At 49.9% G+C, this 23998-nt stretch overlaps 1 protein-coding gene and 1 pseudogene across 1 annotated transcript; both read left to right on the plus strand.

Moving 5' to 3' along the window:
* The first annotated feature begins 204 nt into the window (after nucleotides 1-204).
* Nucleotides 205-17534, plus strand: Klk5l2 (kallikrein related-peptidase 5 like 2; annotated as a pseudogene).
* A 2458-nt stretch (nucleotides 17535-19992) lies between these two features.
* On the plus strand, nucleotides 19993-23782 carry Klk1c3 (kallikrein 1-related peptidase C3). Its single transcript, NM_001271315.1, has 5 exons — nucleotides 19993-20038; nucleotides 21692-21845; nucleotides 22707-22981; nucleotides 23078-23214; nucleotides 23578-23782. The coding sequence occupies exons 1-5, from the start codon at nucleotides 19993-19995 to the stop codon at nucleotides 23731-23733; spliced, it is 768 nt and encodes a 255-aa protein (NP_001258244.1). The 3' UTR covers nucleotides 23734-23782.
* The last annotated feature ends 216 nt before the right edge of the window (nucleotides 23783-23998 follow it).

A 23998-nucleotide genomic window follows, 5' to 3' on the forward strand; every position in this document is an offset into this window, starting at 1 on the left:
TCCAGTGTCCACAGAACAAGGAGATATGGGTTCTCATGCTCAGCCACTGTACTTGGTATGAGTGTACAGATCACAGACTTAGAGTCATGGCTCAGACATTTCCCGTATGCCAGAAGGGCAGGGTGGGTGTGTGGAGGAGTGAAGGCTTTCTAAGACCTTGCAGAGACACCAAGAAACCTCAGCTCTAAGCTCACCTCCGCTGCCATGTGGTTCCTGGTTCTGTGCCTCATCCTGTCTCTGGGGGATTATGGTAAGAAGTTGAGGGTTCCACAGGAATAAAAGGGGACCAGAATCCTCCCTTCTTTCCCAAAAGCCCTCCCTCTCACAGCAGCCCACTTCGATGCCACATAAACTGTCCCGCTCCTTTTCTCTACCCTGATGTCCTAGAACATCTCTTCTAGTCCACACGCTGCCTCCAGCCACTTTACCTCAGATGCAGATCCTGGGTCACCTCTGTCTGTCATGGTGGGATTCAGAATTCTTCACTGCAGAACATCACTCTGCCTTTCAGCACCCGTTAGCTCAACCACAACACTCCTGTCATTCTCACGCAGCCTCAACTATCACCCTAGGCCCCCCACCTTGACTTCTGTCCCCCAGTTATTTTGCTGGGAACACGTATCCCAGGACACACCCTCCTCTGTGATATAACTAAGAGGTCTAGTGGAAGATTCTAGCACCCCTTAACCTGACCACCCTCCTGGTCCTCTACCCCATGTCCCTTCACATCCACAGGAAAGTTTTTCTTCCCAATCCATTTTCCACCCAACGCTGTGCCCTACCCAGAACTCCTTTCGGCAGGTGCCTTTCCCCTCGTCCAGTCCAGGATCCTTGGAGGCTGGGAGTGTGAGAGACATCCCCAACACTGGCAGGTAGCTGTGTATCACTATGACAAGTCTGTTGGGGATGGTGAGGAGCATCCTAGTCCAACCCCAGTGGGAACTCACAGCTGCCCAGTGCATCCCAGGTAGGATGGGCTCAGGTGTGGCTGTGGCCAGAGCACTTGCCTGACAAGCTAGGGTCCCTGGGATCCACCTCCCAAACACATTAGTAGGAGGACAATTGGGGTGAGGGGAGCTCCTCTTCTTCAAGGAAGACTATGACAGCCTCTTCTTTGGAGAACCTCATGGGAGATATAGGTCTGAGAGATGAAGGTTGGTGCTGGGTCAGAAGGGCAGAGGGGTGGATGGGCCATGAGCACCTGAGTCTCTCCTCATGTCTCTCCATGTTCTTGTCTCGCTAACTCTTGGGACCCTGTTCTTTGTATGACTATGTGAAATTGTGTTTTTGTCTCTCCTCCTTCCCTGAATCCATGTCTGGGCATCTGTCCTCTCTCTGTCCTCCTCTAGGTACCTCTTTGACCATCTGTCACTATGGGTCTGCCCCCTCTAGGTCTCTGCCCAACTCTCTCTGAGGACTGGGTCTCTCTCTCCATCCACCATCACTGCAGACCACACTGAAGAACAGGATTCTCTGAGCCCTAGTAAGCAGGAAGGTGTGGGGGGGCATATGCACATGTGAGGGAAGTCCTCAGCTTCTCCAGATCAACCTGGCATTGTAGGATCATGTCCACTCTTGGAACACACAGGGAGAGGCTGGGCTGGGCTGTGACAGGGCAGCTACATGAGCACAGAGAGAGGGCAGGGTACTGGGAGGAAGGGTGCTCAAACCTTGGGCTGTGACTACGTCGTAGGGGCCAGGCAAGCTCAGGTTAGCCCAGTGCACCTGAGTAGCTCTCAGGCCTGCACCTTCCCTGTTCCATTTCCCCTTCTCTCTTTACTTCCTGCCTCATTGTCCTTTTCCTCTGTTTGTCTCTGCCTCTCGTCTGTCCCCAGTGCCTTCTCTCCCTTGTACTTGCTGCTCCCACGTGATCCCACATGCTTAACCGTGGTCCAAACTGCCCCTTCCCTCCGTTACATTTACAGTTCTCTCATTTTAATCATGTGTGTGTGGAGCATGTATGTGTACTGTTTGTGAGTGTGTGTGAGAGTACGTGTGTATATGGAGGCCAGGAACACACGTGAGCTGTCTTCCTCTCTCGCTCTCGAGCTTGTGTTTTATAACTTGATTGACCAAGTTTATTTGTTTTATATGTGTGAGTGTGTGAGTGTGTGTATGTGCAAGCATGTATGACACTGCATGAGCTCGGAGGTCAGGACAAAGACTGCAGGTGTCAGTTCACTCCCTCCACCATATAGATCATGGGATTGAACTCAGATCACGATGCTTGACTGCAAGAGCCCCTACCAACTGAGATGCTTCACTGCCTGCATCTTTTTTCTTTAATCATCTTAATAAAATAATCCTGTATATGAGTGTTTTGCTTATGTGTGTGTCTGTGCACTGTGAACTAGAGTTACAGACACTTGTGAGCCAGCAGGTTTGTGCTGGGAATGAACCCAGGTCCTCTGAAAAAGCAGTCAGTGCTCTTAACCACTGAGCCACCATCTGTCTAGCCATCTTCTGCCCCTATTTTTGAGACAGGAGCTCATATATTCAGCATAGCAGGGTCCCAGGCAGCACTAGAGATCATCATGTCCCTGTGTCCTCAGCCCGGAAATTGCAGGCACGTGCCACTCAACCTGATTGGCATCTCAGTTCCTAAGGTCAAAGTCAGGTGCTCACACTAGTGCAGTAAGCTTGGTAATCCGCTGAGCCTCTCACACCCTGGTGTCCCTGCTTTTCCCATTCTGTGTCTCCGTCTCCCTCCCTCTCCTGCCAGTACTTTCCTGCTCTCTCTGCTGTCCATTCTCTCTTTCCCCATCCATTTCTCCTCTCATTCTCCCTTTTGTCCAGATTCCCTGCATGCTCCTCCCCCTCATCACTGCTTCGTCCCTCACATAACAAGGTGAGGCTGGGTCAGCACAGCCTGGACACTGATGGAGACACTGGCCAGGATGTCCCTGTCCGACATTCCATCCCACACCCACTCTGTAACAGGAGCCTCCGAATACCCACGTTTCTCAGCCCGGATGCTGACAACAGCCAGGACCTAATGCTGCTTCAGCTGAGGGAACCAGCCAACACCACAGAGGCTGTGTGTGACAAGCCAGCCCACTGAGGAGGCTAAGCTGGGGAGCTGCTGCCTGGCATCAAACCAGGCCAGATAAGTGTATGCCTGGGTCAGACCCAGTAACCTGGACCAGGAAGTGCGGTTCTGGAGGAACAGGCCAGGCAACTGAGCTCCTGTATTCCTGTCATGGTTGTGTTCTCTCGGCCCACAGCTCTAAGTGCAAAGATGCTGCAGTGTGTGGACCTCACCCTCATGTCCATTGATGTCTGTACGGACTCTTATTCACAGAGGGTGACAGAATTCATTCTGTGTGCTAGACAGAGATACCTGCATGGTGAGCAGCCCCAACCCCAGGTCGCTGAGACAAGACACGGAGACAACCAGAGTGAAGGAAACTGATTCTTGCCTGAGGCCCAGCAGCATCTCCTCAGATGCTTAGACACCATAGCCCATCAGCACCCTGCCCTGCAGTGTGTCACAGCCTCCTCTACTCCAGTCCTGTCCCCTCTCTTCCCAAGAAACCCTATGTCTCTCACTCTTCCACATCCAGGCTTCTCAACATGTGGACACCTTTTCTTATGTATCTTCATGGTACCTATGACCATCCTAGACCCTGAGCAGCCAACAGTGAGCCTAGTGTAGCCCCACCCACCCAGAGAACCAATATGAGTGACAGGGAATGATGCATGGCGTTTCCTGGGCCAACATTTCTACTCACCACAGACAGAGAAGACAACACACCAGTTCATCCATCGTGGCGAGCTCACGAGTTGTTAGATTAGCCTCAGGAGCACAGAAGGCAACTGCATCATCAAAGAGCCTGCCCCAGGACAGCACTTAGGAAAGCTGTGTCTCCTGAGTCTCCTGCACAACTCAAGCCGTTCCCCTCAAGACTCTCCTGTCCTGAGGGGCCTCCTGAACCCCATGCTCACACCAGGAGGGGGATTTGGATGTGGAAAACACAGATCCAGAAAAAGGGGCAGCCATAAGCACTAAGCACAACTCAGGCGTGATGGGGTAGAATGTCATAAGGTGGTGGAGTCACGGGGCAGACAAGAGGCCTGAGATGCTGGGAGGGTCACTGTGGTAGGAGGGGATGTTGTGTGCAAGGTCAGAAGAGGCAGCACCTGACACAGGGATGCAGGATACTTGGAACTAGGTGGGAAGCAGAGGGGGAGGCAGGTACCAGGTCCTCAGGGGAGGGGTCAGAGGGCTTCGGGGGAACCAAGGCTCTTGTGACTAAATAAGTGTCAGCAGACAGAGTGTGAACGGGGCTCAGAGCACAGGGGATGGCCCTGTCTGCAGGGCCTCAGCTGAGCCACATGGGACAGGAGAAGGAACAAGTGGAGGGAGAGGAGGAGGGAAAAGCAGAAAAGAGGGAAGAAGAGAAAAGGAGAAATACCACACAATTCGTTATTTGCCATGGTCTAAGCAGGATGTCAACTGTCTGATTTCAGATCAGAAGGATCCCCAGGGCGCTCCATGTGTGAGATGACCTCATGCCTGGAAAATACTTGACCAGGCACAGGCTGTCAGCATCCATTACAGTCTCCACTCCACAGAGACATATTTTCATGAAAATCCTGTGACAGGGGTCATACCTGCAGGAAACAGGAATCTTCCAGAATGTTCATCCCAGGAGAACAGCACAGACAGTGGCGTGGTCTTCACAGCAATGAGGACAGTGTACAGTGACCCAGGACTGTGAACCATCAAGACAGAGCAGCAGAAACATGGGAGTCTGGGGGTAAAGGGGGTAAAAGGAGCTGTGAAGCCATACAGGGTGTCCAGAGACACAGGGAGACAGGAAGGCCCTCTCCAATGAAGATGAAAATCAAGGTGTCTGGGGTGGGGCTCTGTGCTGGCCCTACCGGGATCCCACTGAACACAGATTAACCTTCTCTGATCCTCTACTCTTTGCACGGCCCCTTGTCTCCATCACTGTCTGCCACAGTCTCTAAGGTTCAGTCCTGTGAGTGAGAGTCTCATCTCCACCTGACCTTTGTCTTACATCTTCTCCAGCTCTCACCTTCTAAGGACACTGAGGGTTCCTGGAATCTGATCTAGCAGGTTGGTGTATGAATATTGGGCTTTTAGTGTCTGGGTCTGCAATTCTGAAACTCTATAATGAAAGGGGTTTTTTGGCGGAGGAAGGGATGATCCTGGGCTCTCTTTATCTAGCACTGTGAATTTGTCTGAATACACACACACATTCGCATGCACGCACACACACACACACACACACACACACACACACACACACACACACACAGTCACTAATCCTATGAATCTTAAATATACCATGTTCCCTTGATGAAAATAATCACTTTCACAGAGCAGGTCCTGTATTTTGGGGATTATCATTCACAAACAAACACAGAATTTCACTTTACCCTTAAAAACAATGGGCATCTCACAGATTAAGTAGAACAGTGTGGACAAAGTAATTCTTCGAAGAGTGAGAAATGACCTGTTGAATGCCAGAGGGTCAGATTGGCATGGACTTGATGTGCCGCAGACCCACGTGCCTGGAATGAGGAATTCTGTCTCTCACCCACAAAGCTCTTTGGAACCACAAAGCCCTTTCGTGGAGATTTGGAATTGCAGACTCAGCCCCAGAGATCCAACATCTAAGGACACATTAGATCACATTCCAACCAACTCTGAGACACAGAGTTGTGGCCTCAGTATATGTCAGGATACCTGCCCCACCCTGTGCAAACTTTTGAGACTCTCTCCTTGCACATCCAGACTCTATGTGCCCAGTATTTGCTTATGGGACATGAGACATCCAAATTTATACTGGAGACTGAGTTAGATCTAACTTTACATCCAAAGATGTCTCAGTGTTGCATATTAATATGTACATATGAACATGCGTGTTATAGTTACTGAAGCTACACTGTGAGCACAGCTGTCATCCACAGTGATATGCTAGCTGTGCCCATGGATCCTCAGCTGCTATGGTCACAGCCATGCTGTCCTGGTTAGGGTTACTATGACTGTGATGAAAGACCACCACCAAACCTCTCAAATGACTCTAGCTTGTGTCAAGTTAAAACTAGTCAGCACAAAGAGGAGGGGACAGAAGCCATCAATGCCCATAGGACAGACCATGGAGAAGGGAAATGCTGAGGAGGACCCTGCTCTCATGGATGGTGACACACTTCTGAGGACTGTAGCCCCTGGGTCTCAACCCAAACTGAAGGTGATCCCGAGGACATTGTCAGCTTGAACCTCACGCTCACCTCAAACATGTCCCCCTACCGAATGCTCTCTGGGGACTGCAGTTCCTGCAATAGAAAGTTAGGCTCTGCATCCTAGCATAAGGCACTCAGAGCAGGAAGTCCTCACTGCTGGGGAAGCATTGGGGAAGACAAGAGCCCACAATCCTGGATCCTGGGGCAGACAGGCGCTTGTACCCAGCCTACACCTTCAAATGCTCTTCGCATTTTTGCACAAGATTATCCTTCTTTCAGCAACCCTGGAGTGCAGACCCCAGACCTCAATCCCTCAGACCCAAAGTTCCAGGCCCAGGATCCTCTCTCTCAATCCCAGGGGTCCACACACAAGCCCTCATCCCTTAGACCCAGGGACCTAGACCCCAGCTTTCCTACAGAGAACCACGGGCCCAGACTTCAGCCTATTCCCTCAGACACAGGACAATTTCCAGCACTTGTTCCTCTGACACAAGGGTCAAGGCAGCTCCCTCTTCCCTCTGATAGAAGAAAAGACTTCCTGGTGCCACCTAGTGGCTAATTCCTCTAAGTGCAAAACCGACTTTTATTCACTTTGCACAGCACAACAGAACCCCTGTTCTTGGCTCTGTGGTGCTGCTTCACACTGGGGCCTCCCACACTCACTCACCTCTCCCATCCCTCCAGTCCCTCAACTGTAAACAGGGTTGTGGTCGAGGGGCTTTAGGGATACAGAACAGGATGTCATGTCTGTCAGATTAAAAAGAAACAGCCAGGGATGGTGGTGAGCATCTTTAATCCCAGTACTTGGGAGGCAGGGAGAGGGAGGTAGATTTCTGAGTTTGAGCTCAGCCTGGTCTAGAGACTGAGTTCCAGGACAGCCAGGACTACACAGAAAATCCTTGTGCAGAAAAACAAAAAGAAAGTAAGAATCCAAAACAAAATGTCTTCTTCCACTGACTCTATCCACTCCCATGAGCTCTGTGCCCAGATACTGTAACTCAGCACTGACTCCCAGCCAGCAGGAACCCAGCCACCAATGTTGCTGGAGAGGGGACTTATTGTTCCTGCCTCTTAAATGAGGAAAACACGGCACAGAAAGACTGAGTGATATGCCCAAAGGCACTAAGTATTATGTATCTGGGCAGGATTTAAACTCAGTACCTTCATCCAGATCAAATGCCTGAATCACATATGCTAGCTGGTTTTTAACCACTAGCCTGATTTTATGATTTGTACACATAGTTCACAGACATTACCTCACTGTACCCAAGTGAGTTCTGTACCTTCCCATCAGCCCAACGTAAGACTCTGACAGCCAAGCAAGACTGCTTCACACCCAAGGAGCAACCCTGGAACCAAAATCTTAGCCTCTGTCTATAGCTTGGAGACTGGACCAGTCTTCTCCTGAGCAGCCCGTTTGTGGGTGAGGAGCCCAACACTGTCCCTTGCTATGCAAACTAAATGTTAATTTAGAGTTTCAGAAGAAACCTTCATGTGGGAGGCAGCAGAAGCATTGTCCTTATGGGTATGTCTTAAAAGAGGAGAGGAAAGTACGCCAGGGTCTTCACATTACTCACTAACAAACAAAAGGTGAGGATGTAGCTTAGGCAGTAGGATCTCACGTTGCATGCACAAAGCCCTATGCAATCTCCATTAGACATAAACCAGGCATGGTGATACACTCGGGAGAGTAGCAGCAAGAGAATGAGAAAAAAGCTCATGGCCATTCTTGGCTATGTAGCAAGTGCAAGTCCAGCCTGGACTACATAAGACCCTTTGATTAAAAGGGGAGAAGAATTATTGATAAAATACTTATGCACAAACATAAAGCCCCGAATATCATCCGCATCACCCACATAAAAGTGGGGCACACGTGGAATGTATGTACTGAGATCATCTATCAGGAGGAACTCTGAGGGCCAGTCAGGCTAAATGGACAGGCAAACGCTGGGTTCAATGAAACACCCTGTCTCAGACAATAAGGTGGAGAAGGATAAAGACATCCGAGGCCAACCTCTAGTCTCTGTGATTGTGCACACACAAAGCACAGGCATGCTCGCACACACACACACACACACACACACACACACACACAGAGGGGTAGGAGAAAGACAGGGAGGGAGGGAGGGAAAGATGAATGCACTCACACGAACATACACACAGACTCCCCCCCATACACAGACTCTCACACATGCATATAGACACACACATGTGTAAATAAATCTTTTCTTCTCCTGTTGTAACGGTTGTCACTGACGTTTATTGCCTCAGTCTCCTAACCTAGCCCTAGTCCTGAAGGATTCTAACCTCCATACAATGTTACCGAGGTCTAGAAAGTTTTCAGCCTCTGAGACTTCCTGCTGAAAACGCTCACTCTTTCCTGTTTGCTCTGCACTCTGACTGCCTGGTTCAACTCAGCTGTTCTGACTCAAAATTCCTCTCCATACTAAACAATCTGCTATCTCTCTCTCTCTCTCTCTATATATATATATATATATATATATATATATATATATATATATATATATATATATATATATATATATGTCTCTCTGTGTGTGTGTGTGTGTGTGTGTGTGTGTGTGTGTGTGTGTGTGTCCTCTTAATTAGCTTTCCGACAGTCTCTCTTCTTGTGAGAGTTGGAGAAGTCCTATTCTGTCAAATCTTTCTCTGACTGGTCACTTTGTCTGCCACTCAATTAGACATCCTTTCAAACATGTGTGTTTCCTTCTACAAACTAACTTGACCATCATCATTTGGAATTAAAAGTTTGCATTAAGGATGTGTCTAAGTTCCAGCCAGAGGGCCGAGCTGCACCACAACTAGAAACAGGGATTTTCAATAAAAAATAAAATCGTGGGGTTCACAGTGTAATCAAATATCCTGCAATACATACACACCATGATATTAGAAACTAACTAAGTTAATAGGAAGGAGTCTGAACTGGGCTCTGTGAATCCAGTTAGAGTCTCTGAATGCACCCTTGACTGAACGGGCGAAGAGCGGGGGTTGGGAGGTCAGGTTCCCTCAGTTGAGACATCTGCTTTCCCTGAGCACCAGGACTCACAGGCATTGTCTCCAGCAGAGACTCCTCCAAAGCCTGCACCTCCAGACTATAAGTCAGGCCCTTGTTCAGGGATGATAGAAACATCACAGAAGGGCTGTGAGCCCAGGGGGGTGTGGTGACCAAGTGGGGATGAACGGAGTGGACAGACTGCAGGGCGAGAAGGCAGAGAGAAGGCTGGGGTGAATCTTTACAGAGCAGTAAAAGATTAGAATGTGAAGCCAGATGGAGAAAGCAGAAATGTGGGGACCTGTCCGAGGGAGAAGCTAACAGTAAGTGGTTGTGGTGGGGGAACCACAAAGGGGAAGAAGTTAGTGAATGAAAAAAGAAATAAAAGGAAGGCATGATTGATCCTTTGTGTGGTGGAGGAGAAGGTTTATTGTAGATATGAGAAACCATAAGATTCAGAGAGGACAGAGCTGGCAGACTGAGCTAGATCATGAGAGGAGAGGGAGGAGGAGATGAGAGCCAGGTTCCAAGAGACCCAATGGGCGAAAAAATGGGAGTCAGAACGACTGAGGTTATATAGGGAAGAAGGGCAGGGTACCCCAGCTTTGAGGACCCTATAACAGGCAGGACCTGAGAGGCACCTGAGGAAAACCTGACAGCCAGCATCAGCTTGGAGACATTAATTCTCACTCCAGGTTTGAAACCTAACTAACTGTGAGGACAGCAGGAGGATGCAGAGCAAGCTAAAGAGAGTTTCAGGAGGAGAAATGAGTCAGGGAAGGGAGTACTAGGAAGCTGGTGGCTGCAGAAGACCAAAGGTCTGAGTTAGATAGAAGTCCTGAGTTTTTCATAACTGATCCATGGGAGCTGATCAAAGAAAGACTCCTCAAGAGGTGAAAGGGAAAGTAAGAACGGGAAGAGAAGGAAAGAGGGGACAAATGGAAGAGAGGAGAAGAGGAGGAGGGAGAGGAAGAAAAGAGGAAGAAGGGTAGAGAGGAGGAAGATGGAGGCAGGATAAAGAAATATAAAGAAAACTGGGAGGTGGGGTGGAAAGGAGAAAAGGGGGAAGGGGAGGCAGAGGAGGCTCTGGGGAGGAGGCACAGGAGGTGCACACAGTGGGAGCCAGGGTAGAAGGAAAGACAACACTCCAGCCTAAGGCTCAAGGACTTCTGTGTTGGCCAAGATCCCCAATAGGATAGCTGCAACCAGCTTGGGGCAGGCAGGAGGACATGCTGATGAGGTCACTGGGAGGGGCAGAGCAAACACACTCCCAAAGCCCACACACTGAACTGTAGTTGAGAAGACGTAGGATGTCCTAAGTTGTCCTTTGTGTGTCTTAGAGGCAGTATGTGCCTGGGCAGCTCACAGTTATGTGTCTTCTGGAAAGCTTAGTTCAAGCTCCTCCTCCAGATCCATCAGGAGCCCTCAGTATAGCCACCAGGGTGTTCCGAAGAAGTGGCTGGAAGCTGGGAATGTGAACTGTGGACTCCCCTCCCATTGGCCTTCTGCATAGTTTTTGCCCTATCGGAGCTTCATTTTCTCTCTATTAAGGAAGCCCAGGCACCATCTCCCAAGAGGACACAGAAATCTGAGGTCAGACAGCAGTGAGCAGCAGCCCGAGTCCCACAGAAAAATGACACAGATGAAGCTCATCTCAGAGTGAAGCTGGGCACCGCTGAGTGAGAACGTGGTAAAGAGACAAGTGGACATGGGAGACTTCTAGAACAGCTTAACCTAGGGGGTCCAGAGTGTCTGTAGGTCTAGCATGGAGACCTGAAATGGGGATTCTGGAGGATCTGAAGCACCAGGGTTCCAAAGTGCCTGGAGTCAGATGATTCCAGACAACTCTAACACTTTGGGCTCCGGAGTTTCTGAGGATGCAAGTAGACAAAATACTCTAGAGTCTGAAATCCCATGTTCTAAAGATATGTTTCCTGTATGTACAGGGGGACTGAGCCAGTCCTTCAGGTTTGTCCCATAGAGCCAACAGCTTCCCAGACCTAGGGAGGGACGGAGCTTGTAACTGATGTCACGCTTGGCTGTGTGACCTCAGCTTAGTCCCTCCTGCTCTAGGGACCTTCTCATTATGGTGGTTCTAGGGAATTGTTCAAGGCCCTCTGGGGGTTCTGACACACAACTTTCTGTTACTCTAGTGCCTGGTGATCCCATGTCTCTAGCCTCACGGGCACCTGCACTGGTACACAAGTTCACATACGAAAGCACACACACAAAAATTAAAATAAAATAAATGAAACTCCCTAAGTCACTTTGGGGAGATATGCAGACTTGATATCTGGTCTCCATGTGTACATGGGCATGTGTGTTCAAGTTTAATATATTTTAATGAATAAAACTAAAATTAGTCAAGCAGATGGTAGTAATGCACACCTTTAATCCCAGCACGTGGGAGGCAGAGGCAGGCAGATCTCTGAGTCTAAGCCCAGCCTATTCTAACGAGTAAGTTCCAGGGTAGCCAGGGCTACACAGAGAAACCCTGACTTGAAAACAAAACAAAAGAATTAAACTCACTCTCTAGACTTCAGGTCATGACAACCAGATCCAAGACCTTCCCAGTCCATTTGCTAACATCAATCCACATGCAAGGTGGCATGGTGGCACATACCTGTCACCCCAGTCTTTGGGAGGCTGAGGCAGAAGGATCTCAAGTCCATACTCAGATCAGCAAGACCCCGTCTCATAACAACAGAAAGAACCAAAGCTCCAGAAGTCTCTCCCGGGTCTGAGAAGCACAACTTTAACAGTCAGTTTCCACAGCTACCCAGAAGCTCTGGCTCTGTGCTACACTGTCCTCTGGTTTCTGCTCTTTCTCTCCTGTACCCTCCCTCTGAGGGATCTGCCCCTTGGTGGAATTTCTCCTTGCAGACTCAGACAATGCCTTCAGACTAATAAATGCTCATTAGAAGGACCTAGTCTCACATCCCACCAGTCACCATGGCGTCCAGCCTGTAAACCTGACCATCCACTGCCTCTCTTTCCACTCTACCCAGCCCTACCCCGAGACTTGGGCTGGGCTAGGAGCTTATGAATTCAGGCTTTCGGGTGACTGCTCCCCTTCTGGTATCTCAGCTGCCCTGGATGTTGTCACTGGAGGACCTGGAGGGGGTGAGATCTTTAAGAGAGAACTTGGGAAAGTGGGTGGGAGGGGAGAGGGGACCCTACAAATGCTTTGGTGTCCAGGAGGCAAATACTACCCTGGATGATCAGTTGTCAAGGGATTTGGGTCTTCTGTGTCCTTTTCCTGTCTCTTCAAGTTGAATTGGAACCAAGAAAATGTCTTGAAGCTTCTAGAAAGAGCCTAGGCTGAGGGGGGAGGAAGGGACAGGCTGAACTGGGAGGACTTCCCTGAAAATATTTGTCATGGAGCCAAGAACATGGTCAGCAGTTATCCAGGTCAAGTCAGTTCAGAACCACCTCCCTAATGTGTCCCACTCTGGGCAGACTGCGGACAGGAGGGTCTGACCTGACTGCATCTCCCTGGAGGATAAGGAGTGGGGAGCAGCCAGGTCTCAGTATCTGCAGTCACTGCTACCATGCAGGGCAGGACAGACGCCATAGAATCTTGATGACATCGCCTCTGGATTACCATGTCTTGGTCTTCCAAGGCTTGCATAGTCTTTCAGGATGAGTTGAAAGAGGAAATAGCAAGATGAGATGGACTTGAATTCACTCCCCCAAACTTCCTGAGGTCTCTTCATGGGCCAGACTCTAACACTGTGTGGAACCTGGGAATGTAGGGTCAGTCTGGTGGGATCTGTTTAGAAGGAGTTCTCAGTCTGATGAGGAGACACCACAGAGAGTCTGGGGAGGGAAGAGGTGACAGAGAAGGTCAAGAGTTGGGACAAGCTGTGCAGTCTGGGAGTGAAACTGCAGGCTGAAGTCCAGCACTGGCTATGCCTAGGGCAAGGTCACAGAGACCCAGCTGGGCAGGTTGGAAGAGGAGAAGGAAGTTCAGCCTTTCTAACTCCTGCTGAGGACATGGGACTTTATTTAGGGGCTATCAGAAGTCCATGGGAGGCTTGACAGGAGAAAGGAGTGCTCATCTCTGCTCTAGAAAGACCCTGGAGAAGGCAGATGGGGTAGTGAAAGCCTGTCATTCAACACCTGAGAGCCTAAGGCATGAAGGTGGAGAGTTCAAGGCTAACCTGGGTAATTAGTGAGACCTGGAACAAAATGAATTGTAAAAAGAGGGCTGAGGATTTAACTTGGGAGTAGATGGCTATTCTAGAATCCACCAGTAAGAAGCAAGGGGTGTGTGTGGCTCAGTGCAGTTATCCAGCTTAGAGCAGAAGAGAGGAAAGAAAGAAGGGAAGGAGGGAGGTAAGCTCTCTAAGGATTTGAGTATGGGGCAGACTACAGAATACTAGACTAAATGGGAATCATGGGAAGCTGGATAGAATCCTTATACAGGTCCATGGGAATGAGAGAGACCCAGAGGCTATTGAATAACACTGGGGTCTGCCAATTCTGGAAGGCACAGAGGACCCTCCAGGGAACAGGAAGGAACAGAGGTGGAGGCCGCGGGAGACAGAAGGCAGATCAGTAAAAGTAGATCTCTCAGTCAAGCATCATGCTGTGTAACTGTCCTCCCAATAGTCAGGAGGCTGAGGCTGGAGGATCATGAGTTTGAGGCCTGCCTGGGACATATAGAAAAACACTGTGACAAAAGACAAAAGAAAAGTGTCCTACACAGGGGATGCACTTCTGTCTACAGAAGGGTGATGGGGACAGATGGATCCAGCCTTTCCCCAGTTTTTGTCATGATCCTCAGATCACTAAGACCTGGACCTTCCTCTACTCTGTGAGTTCTCTTTGCTTTCGTCTTGCTGGTGTCTGCAAGTGAGGGGCACTAAAGTCAGGTACTGGTCTGATCAAAGAGGGTGCCACTTTCCCCAAAGTATCTGCACCCTGGAACTTTCCAGCTCACACTTTCCCCAAGACCCCTATTCCCATTTCCATCTGAGCCACCAGCTAAATGCCCCTAAATCCTCAATCCTGAGTCACCAGAAGTTCTAGGCCACCTGAGCCCTTGAATCTGAGTTCCCAGGATGATCTTTCTTGCCCTGTAACCTTGGGGAAACTATTTTCCCTCTCTGGGCCTTGAGAGCTTTATAGCTATGACAGTCATGGTGAATTCTCAACCACATCATGTAGGTGACACATGTGATAAACAATGAGGGTGGTTGAGACACCAAGAGCTCAGGACTTAGGTCTGAATCCTGTGGCTACCAGTTCCCCAACACTGCAAGTCTAGTTTCCCAACCCTAGGAAGGAGCCAAGTATCCTCCCTAAGAATCCAGTGTGGTTCTCTATGAGGTGTGTGAGCATGATGGGACAATTGGGACACTCTACGCACAGTTATTCCCACACAGGGACCATGTGAGGCAGAGGGTGTGGGAAAGTCCAGTGGAAACATCACTTGCTGTGTAAGCATGAATGTCTGAGTTTACATCCCCAATACCCACATGGAAAGCCCAGCTGCATGCCTGTGAAACAGAGCTGGAATGTGGAGACAGGGGGATCTCTGGGGTTTGCTGGACATCCAGTCCAGCCAGTCTCTAAGCTCCATGTTTAGTGAGAAAACCTGTCCCCCAAAATAAGGTCAGAACTTTGAGATGACACAAATGGTACCTTCTGTCAGGCCTGAATAATGGGACCCACACTGTGGAAGAATGACCACTATTGCCGTCATTTACTAAGGAGCAGGTTGGAATCAGGGATGGCACATAAACCAAGGTCACGCTGAGTGACAGGCCAACCACAGACCAACCTCTGTCACACATCTTGTGGAAATTTTCAGTGTAACCTGACGCTTTCTGCCCTGCAGAAATCTGGAGGGGTGTCCATTAACGATCCTCCTGTTCCCAACATGACCTCTGCCCAGGGCCTCAGCCTTCCCCCATGGTGGCCAAGCCTCCCCTTGGGCTCTCCCTGGGCTCTGCCTCAGCTGTGTGCTGCACCCAGCCAGAGCTTCCACCCTCCTCCAGCTGGGACGGGCTGGGTGCAGCTCAATGCCCAGCTGTTCAGCCAGTGCCCTCCTCCACAGGGCGACCTCACCCTTCTTCTGTTAAGCCCCTCAACTGCCACATCAGTACTCCCACAGCCTCTCAAGTCATTTGGCTCTATTCCTGACCTTGGAAGGTAGAGGACAGAGTGTAGACTTGACCTTGGAGGAGTCCGGCAAGAACATTGCTCAAGTGTCTGATAGTGTGTGTGTGTGTGTCTGTCTGTCTGTCTGTCTGTCTGTCTCTGTCTCTCTGTCTCTGTCTCTCTGTCTCTGTCTCTCTGTCTCTCTGTCTCTCTCTGTTCCTCTCTGTCTGTCTCTCTCTATATATATATGTCTGTGTGTGTGCGTGTGAGTGTGTGTGTCTGTATGTCTGTGTGTGTGTCTGTCTGTCTGTCTCTGTCTCTCTGTCTCTCTGTCCCTCTCTGTCTCTCTGTTTCTCTGTCCCTCTCTGTCTCTCTGTCTCTCTGTCCCTCTCTGTCTCTCTGTCCCTCTCTGTCTCTCTGTCTCTCTGTCTCTCTCTGTCTCTCTGTCTCTCTCTCTATATATATATATATATGTATGTCTGTGTGTGTGTGTGTGTGTGTGTGTGTGTGTGTGTGTGTGTGTGTGTGTGTGTTTTGCTCTCCACAGGCAGGAACAAATCCCCCCACCCCTTGTGAACTTCAAAGAGTGTCCTTAAACTTTTGTTGTCCTGTCTCCCAACCCCCGTCTGTGCTCTCCTGCCAGGCGTCCTTCATCTTGATATCTCAGCTCTGTATCTGAATGTGTTCTGGGTTGGTGGAGAACTGTCCCTATCTGAGTATTCACCCTATAGGTGAGTGTCTGGGTCCCTAAGCTCTACAAAATGGCTGTGGGTAAAACACATTTTTTCATTGTGTGCCATATCTTTAGCCCTCCATTTTTTTCTTTTCTTTTTTATTTTCCTTTCTTTTGTTTGAGACAGGGTCTCTCACAGACCTTTGCACTAGCTGGTCAGCCAGCCCCTGGGATCTAACTGTCTCCCCTGCCCCAGGCTCCAGCACTAGGGTTTGAAGGCATGTGCTCCACACCTGACTTTTTATGTGGGTGTGGGTGTTTACCCTGGATGCATGTATGACTTAGTATCACATGTGTGTAGTGCACATGAAAGTCAGAATATGGCCTTGGAATTGAAATTACAGATGGTTCTGAACCACCTTGTTAGTGCTGGGAATCAAACCCGGGTCCCATTCAAGAATGGTCAGGGCTCTTAATCAGTGAGACATCTCTCTATTTCTTACACAGCCAAGACAAATTTGCCTAGGGATGGTGCCCACAGTGGGCTGGATCCTATTGCACCAGCAATCAAGACAACTTCCCACAGACATGCACAGGGCAACCTCTCAATTGAGACGCCTCAGACGATCCTAGGCTGTGTCAAGTTGGGAGCTAAATTCAGATAGAAAAGGAAAAGTAGGGCTCCTTGAATTTTCTTTGCTTTGGGGCAGAGACAATTCTGTGTGTGAGTGTGGATGAAGTTCCAGGATCAGTTAGAATCATGGTGAGGTTGAAAGTGGGATAGCGACGTGGGCATGGGATAGATTATATGGTCTGGGAAGGCATGGAGGGAGGGAGTTTGTTTTGACTCAGGATGTGGAGGATATTGTGGTTGGCATTGGATGGCGTGGGTTTGTGGGAGGGGTAAAGAATAAGCAAAGGTGGGAGTTGGGTTGTGTTTACAAAGCACAGGTTTAGACTGGCTTTCGATCAGGATGATACATGGAATTCAGAGGGCATCTGACTTGAACTGAGTGGGGCTGGGTACTGAACATGGAGGACCGAGTTCTCTTGGTTTGTGTTGAATCAGAGGAGGCTTGGATTGGTTTGGGTTGTTGTTGGAGTTTCATAGAGTGCGGTTGGCTAGGAATTTCATTGATGAAAAGCAGTGGTTGGTTAGAGTAAGGGCGACAGTGGGTTGGCTGTAACTCAGTTGGTTGGTAGAGTTACCTGGCCTCCATCTCCAGCACCACAGACAACAGGCAGGACGGTGCACACCTGTCGCCCCAGCACTCAGGAGGCTGAGACAGGAGGAGCAGCAGTACATTGACTCACCACATGGAATGAAATATTGAGGAAACCCCTTCCTATGTCCACAGGGTGACTCTGGAGGACCCTTGGTCTGCGGGGGTGCCCTGCAGGGCATTGTATCCTGGGGTGATGTCCCTTGTGATACTACCACCAAGCCTGGAGTCCACACAAAAGTCTGAAGCTACATGGAGTGGATCTGGAAAAATATGAGAAGGAACTGAATCATTGGCCCACCATTTACACCCTCAAGGACCACCTCAGACTCTGACTAAGAATCCCCAGTAGTAGTCCTCTCCTACTTCCTACTGCAAGGGGCTGGCCGTCTTGGACATGCGCTCATGAACCACCTAACCAATGACTACATCTTCCTTCTCCCATGTCCTTTTCTTCTCATGGTCTCTGCCTGAAACCCCAAGCCCAGGAACTTCCAGGCCTGCCTATCTCTCTTCTGCCTACAGGCTGTAGGCATCTTTATTAACCTATCAAGGATAACTTGGGGGCAGAGTTTGTACAACAAAAGCTGTTACATTAGGATCTATTGGTCTTCAATCAACCAGATCTTGGGGTACAGAATTTAGCATTGAATATAAGCAGCACTAGACCAACCCCATACAGGGCATAATGGGAAACGTGTGGAGGACTAGGATACAAAGTCTCCTGTTGCATGTCACCCAGAACCCCTTCCCTGGGAGAGAGTACACGACTTCAGGTATGGCTTTGCTCATTTGAATTAGATGTGGAATCAGGGATCAGGGGTGTGACCTCACTCATCCTTGGTTTTCCCATCTGTGAACTAAGTGACCAGAGCACATGTCTCCTAGGGTGTCTGTGAGGATTAAATGAGCTGTGCATCTTAGCGGATCAGAACTGTGTCTGGCACTTTGTCCACACTCATGAGCTGTGCACCCCAGTAAGAGGACCTAAATCTAGATTTCCAAGATCCACCATTAGTTCTAGGATTCCCGGTGGCCAAGCCAGTAAGGGAAACACTCTCTTTGCCTTGGCTGCGTTGGTGACACACAATACAGGCTTGGACACGGTGAGCTGCCTTGCTGATTGCATCCAGGTCTCAGGGTTGAAGCCTGTGGCTTTACCATCAAGGATACAGGAGTCCAGTTTCTGATTCTCCTCAGAGACCCCAACCTGTGATTCTTAGGATCACTGAATGTTGAAACCCTTCATTTTGATGATTGAAATCAACAGATTAGCTTGAGTGAAAGATGCTCATTCAACTTCTGATAATATTGTTTTTATTGCAGGTCTTTATTGTGTGGGTGAGAGTGGCTGTCACAGGACATGTTTCGAGAGTTGGTTTCCTTCAACCACTCAGGATTGAATTTAAAGGACATCAGGCTTGGTAGCAGACACCTTACCCACTGAGCCATCTTGACAGCCTCTAAATATTTACTTATATATTTATTCCCTCCTGTCAGTCAAGGATGACCTTGAACTTCTGATCCTCCTGCCTCCATATCACACATGCTGGTTCTACAATACATGCACCACCTCACCTCAGCACTGTGGCTCAAACCCAGGGCCTCGTGCATACTAGGCAATGAGTCCACCACTTGGCCTGCATCCCAATCCCACCCATCCCCACACATACTTCTTTTGGAAGACAAAGTCTCATACAGCCTGACCTTGAATTTCTGATCCTCCTGCCTCCACTTCCCAAGTGCTGAAGTTACAGGTGTGACCACCATGCAGGCCCTGTGGGGAAAATCTTGCCGAGAGAAGGGGATTAGTCCAGATCTTTGGGCTTTTGAAGGACGGGACCTTGGGTAGCCTTACCTAGGAAACAAGAAAAAGTCATTGTGACTCCAACACTGTTCAGGGCGTGTGACACTACCCAGGAATAACCTGAATTCTCCTATTCTAGAACCAAAGAGTGGTCAGGCGTGGTAATGTGCACCATAACTTCTATTTATCTTATTTTATTTTATTGGTTTGTTTTGAGACAGCTCTTTATAAAACCTTGGCTGTCCAGAAACTCACTATGTAGACAAGGTTGGTCTACATCACAGATTATTAGAGCCAAAAATCACAGAGATCTGCCTTCCTCTGGCTTCAAATTGCTGGGATTAAAGGTGTTCACCAGTATAACCAGCTCCCAAACTTCTAATAGGAACAATAAAATCAGTGATCCAGAGTCTAAGTCCAAAAAGGAAATATTTTTGGCATTCTCAACAAAAAGACTTGTATCTGAGGGGAGTTTGCAGCCTTCTTGGCTGTCACTGGTGCAAAGAATTTGTTCTAATGGCTGGTTTCTGAGGATCTCCTTGGTCTTGAAGTGCAGGACCTTCCTTAGAGCTGTGTGTTGGGGGTCACTTGCTCCTCAACCCACCTATTGCACCGCTTCACTGTCACCCCTAACCTTGCCATCTGGCTATGATCCCCAGAACTTAAACAGCCCCAAGAGCAGCAGGCCCTGCCCCACCCAATCTCCACCCTGGGAAGGTATCCACGGTGACCCAGGGTCTACTGGGCAGCAGGTACAACAGGGCCCTCCCCTCCCACAGCCATGAGGGTGGGAGCACAGAATCCACCTCAGTCAGCAAGGGCAGGGCCTTGGCCAGCATCTGGGTGCCAACAGGGCAGGGGCGGGGCTGGGGGAGAACTAGGAGTTTTTAAAGGCTCCCCAAGGAAGCTACTCAGCTCCAAGATCACCACCTGCTGCCCCTGGACACCTGATACCATGTGGTTCCTGATCCTGTTCCTTGCCCTGTCCCTGGGACAGATTGGTGAGACAGGGGGAGAAGCTGGAGGGGTCAGAGCCCTGACTCTCATGCTGCCTTTGGCCCTTTCCCCTCTCCCCTCTCCCCAATCCCCATCTACATTCTAAAGCACCACCTGCTCCTCCCTCTCTCCCCCTGCACACTGCCAAGTCCCTCACACTCCTCTTTCTCATACCAGGCCCCTGTTCCATCCAATTTTCCAGAACTTTCTCCTCTTCCTTAGCCAAATGATCATCTCTGGACTTCTCCAGTCTTTCCAAAGAATCTTTCCAACCCCTGATGAACATTAGGACCTCGGTTGTACCTCTATTTTGTTCTTTTCCCTAGAGCCTAATAATCAACCCCTGAGTCAAGAGCTTGCCCAAATCCCACACTATGAGGATTTTCCTTTTAGGTAAATTGGCTGTCCGGAAGGCCTCAGGGGACGTCTACTCTTTCCACCTTGGTGTTACAGGTGCACACTGCCACACCTGACCTCTTACCTGGGTTCTGGGGAGCTCAGCTCAGGTCCTAATACTGCAGCAACCAAACCATCTCTGCACAGCTCTTGGGAATAAGCGCTGAGCTAGTGTCTCTGGCCCATGACAATCCTCCTGCCTCAGCCTTCTGTGTACTGGGATTACAGATATATGATTGCCAAGATTCCCTGTTTCCTAACTCTGCTTTGGCTGACTCTTCCCTCCCGTGCTGCCCACCCTCAGCCACAGGCCTCTTGTTCTTTCTAGCCCCACCAGCTCCTGTCCTACCTCACTGGAACCCCACTGCACAGCTCTAGTTCCCATTCTGTGCAGGACATCCCAAGACCCCAACACCTAACCCTAGCACCCCACACCAACTGGGTCCTCCTCTCTGCCTCACAGTGGTCTGACTTGCTTTGACTCCTTTTCCACCCCTGTGCTGTCTTGAGGCTGCGTCCAAGAGAACCCTGAACCTCACCAACACCCTGACCATTTGCCCCTGCCCACTCCGTGGGAAGCAAAACCGTTCCCTCGCATCCCCCAGAGTCTCCTTCTCCCACTGCTTGTCCAGGCTCAAACTATGTTCTTAGGGAACCCCACCCTCTTAGGTATCATCTCCACCACAGACCATAACAGGAGCCCACACCCAAGCCTTGACCCTGCTCCTTTGATCTGGAAACCCCTCATTCTCTCCCATCTCACCTGGCCACTTAGTGCCCAATCCAGGAAACCCCAAGTCATCCCTAAGCTCCCATTTCTGGATTCATTTATTCACTCAAATCTACTTATCGGGGGTCTCACCCTTTCCAGAATTCTCAAAACCCAACCAAGGCCCTGATGTCTTCTCAATCCCTGGAGACTTTAAATTCAAAGCCTCTTGGCCTCCTCACTCTCACTGGACTTAATATGGACTGAAATTCTCTCTCTCTCTCTCTCTCTCTCTCTCTCTCTCTCTCTCTCTCTCTCTCTCTCTCTCTCTCTCTGTCATAGCCTGCCATTCCTTAACTCATACCTGATTTCTGCGTCAGGAGTTATCTCTGTCCCCACAGCATTGATCTCCCTACATAGGACCAGCCACACTTGAGTCCCTTCCCCACATCCTCTGGCCATGTCCTAGCCCTGCCTAACTGTGTACCCCAACACTACATCCATAACCCCTATCTGTTCCAACCATACCCCCACCCCCGTTTGCTCCTTACAGATGCTGCACCTCCTGGCCAGTCTCGAGTTGTTGGAGGATTTAAATGTGAGAAGAATTCCCAACCCTGGCAAGTGGCTGTCATCAATGAAGACCTATGCGGGGGTGTCCTGATAGACCCCAGCTGGGTGATCACAGCTGCCCACTGCTATAGTGAGTGAGTAAGGGAGGGGACAGGAATGACTCCAGGACGGGCTGGGTTACTGAAGGCCAGGAGGGTGGGACTGGCTCAAAGTCAAAAGAGTTCCAGCTGGGCTGAAGAGGTCCATGACCTCTTGGGTCTGTGTTTGCTCCTCTCTCCAGGCTTGTGTTCAAGTCCTGGTTCTTTTTTTTCTGCCTTATTGTTCATATGTCTCCTGCCTGTATTCACATCTGAGTGTCTCTGTGGCCATCTGTCACTCTGTGTCTCCTATTCTGGTCTCGGCTCATCTCAGTCTGGGTCTGGGTCTCATGTGTCCTCTTTTATTACTACTGACAATACTGGAGAACAGGCCTAAAGGCCCCTGAGTATACAAAGTCATGTCACTGAATGTAGGGTGAGCCTGAATGTAGGGTATGAGAGAATTCCTCGCTCTCCTCAGACCAGCTCGGCCTTTAGGACCTTCTGTCCACTCACAGGACACAGAGAAGGGCTGGTCAGAGCTGGATCTGGGTGAGGTAACTGAGTACAGAGGGAGAGCAGGATGCTGGCTGTGGGGGAGGGGAGTTAGGGAGGGGAGCTCAGACTTGGGCTGTGAGCCAGGCCTTCTCCACTGGAGAAGTTCAGCCCAGTTCCCGCTGCACCTGAACAGCTCTCAGTCCCTCCCCCTCCTCGCTGCCCTCTTCCCTTGTCTTCTGTATCTGTCTCTCTGTCTCTGTCTCTGTCTCTCTGAGTGTGTGTGTGTGTGTGTATGTGTGTGTGTGTGTTTCTGTCTGACTCTCTTCCTTCCTCCCGCTGTCTTCCCTCCCTTTCCCTGTACTCTGCCCAATCTCCCTGGTTGCCTCTTCTCATTTACTCCATCTCCTTCCCTGCCCTCAGCAATTACCATGTTTTGCTGGGTCAAAATAACCTATCTGAAGATGTTCAGCACCGGCTTGTCAGCCAAAGCTTCCGACACCCTGACTACAAACCATTCCTCATGAGGAACCACACCCGAAAACCTAAGGACTACAGCAATGACCTGATGCTGCTCCACCTCAGCGAGCCTGCGGACATCACAGATGGGGTGAAGGTCATCGATCTGCCCACGAAGGAGCCCAAGGTGGGGAGCACCTGCCTTGTCTCAGGCTGGGGCAGCACCAACCCCTCTGAGTGTAAGTCTGAGCCAGGAAACACAGCTGCGTGTGAGGGAGAGGCAGAGAGGACATGGCTGGGGTCTGCTCACCACCCTCTTGCCTCCTGGTCCACAGGGGAATTCCCTGATGATCTCCAGTGTGTGAACATCCACCTACTGTCTAATGAGAAGTGCATCAAAGCCTACAAAGAAAAGGTGACAGATCTGATGCTGTGTGCAGGAGAGTTGGAAGGAGGCAAAGACACTTGCAGGGTGAGACAGCATCTCCCTGCAGAGAGGTGAAGGGCTGAGAGAGGGAACTGAGGTTCTCCATTCCCACTTCCTCACCCTGTCTAAGCAGATGCTTCCCGTCCTTCCTTATGGAAGTGATGTGAGCTGGGAGGGGAGGATCCTGTATCTGGTACTATTAGTCCTCTTTGAGTGGCTTCAGGGACTGGCCTGTCCACCCCTCACTCCCTGTATGACCTGGTCTCCCAGGAGCTGTGTTCTCTCCCCTACTAGCCAGGGCTGCCTCTTAGAGTCTCCCTTTCTTCCTCCCATGAGGTCAGTTCCAGGTTGTGAAGTAGAACCTGACTTCCAACTCCTTCCTTACTCCTGTCCCTCTCCTTCTTTCAGGGTGACTCAGGAGGCCCCCTCATCTGTGATGGTGTGCTCCAGGGCATCACATCATGGGGCTCTGTCCCATGCGGTGAACCCAATAAGCCAGGCATCTACACCAAACTTATTAAGTTCACCTCCTGGATAAAAGAAGTTATGAAGAAAAACCCCTGAGTGTCACACTGTACCCTGATCTCAATAAAACCCACCATGCAGCACACATGTTCAAGTTCTGATTCTCTCTCGCCTTCTGGAGGCTCAAGCTGGGAGTCCACCCAGCTAAGGTCAGGACTTCCAAAGCAGATCAGCAAGGGATAGGGGTCCATGTATGGTTGGATAAAGGGATGGGGTTGAGAAAAAGGCAGACAAAAGGCTCAGACCAAGTCAGGGATGGCACAGGGTTCTCCTCTGGAAAAGAACACATGCAGATCTCAAAGTT

This window comes from Rattus norvegicus, chromosome 1, assembly GCF_021556685.1.
Source record: "Rattus norvegicus strain SHRSP/BbbUtx chromosome 1, alternate assembly SHRSP_T2T, whole genome shotgun sequence".
Taxonomy (NCBI): domain Eukaryota; kingdom Metazoa; phylum Chordata; class Mammalia; order Rodentia; family Muridae; genus Rattus; species Rattus norvegicus.

Excerpts from the sequence above, each read along its gene's own strand:
- Klk1c3 (NM_001271315.1), top strand. The coding sequence starts at position 19,993 with ATGTGGTTCCTGATCCTGTTCCTTGCCCTGTCCCTGGGACAGATTG. Across the intron at positions 20,039-21,691 it reads CCTGTCCCTGGGACAGATTG|ATGCTGCACCTCCTGGCCAG; the intron begins GTGAGACAGGGG and ends TGCTCCTTACAG. Across the intron at positions 21,846-22,706 it reads GCTGCCCACTGCTATAGTGA|CAATTACCATGTTTTGCTGG; the intron begins GTGAGTAAGGGA and ends CCCTGCCCTCAG.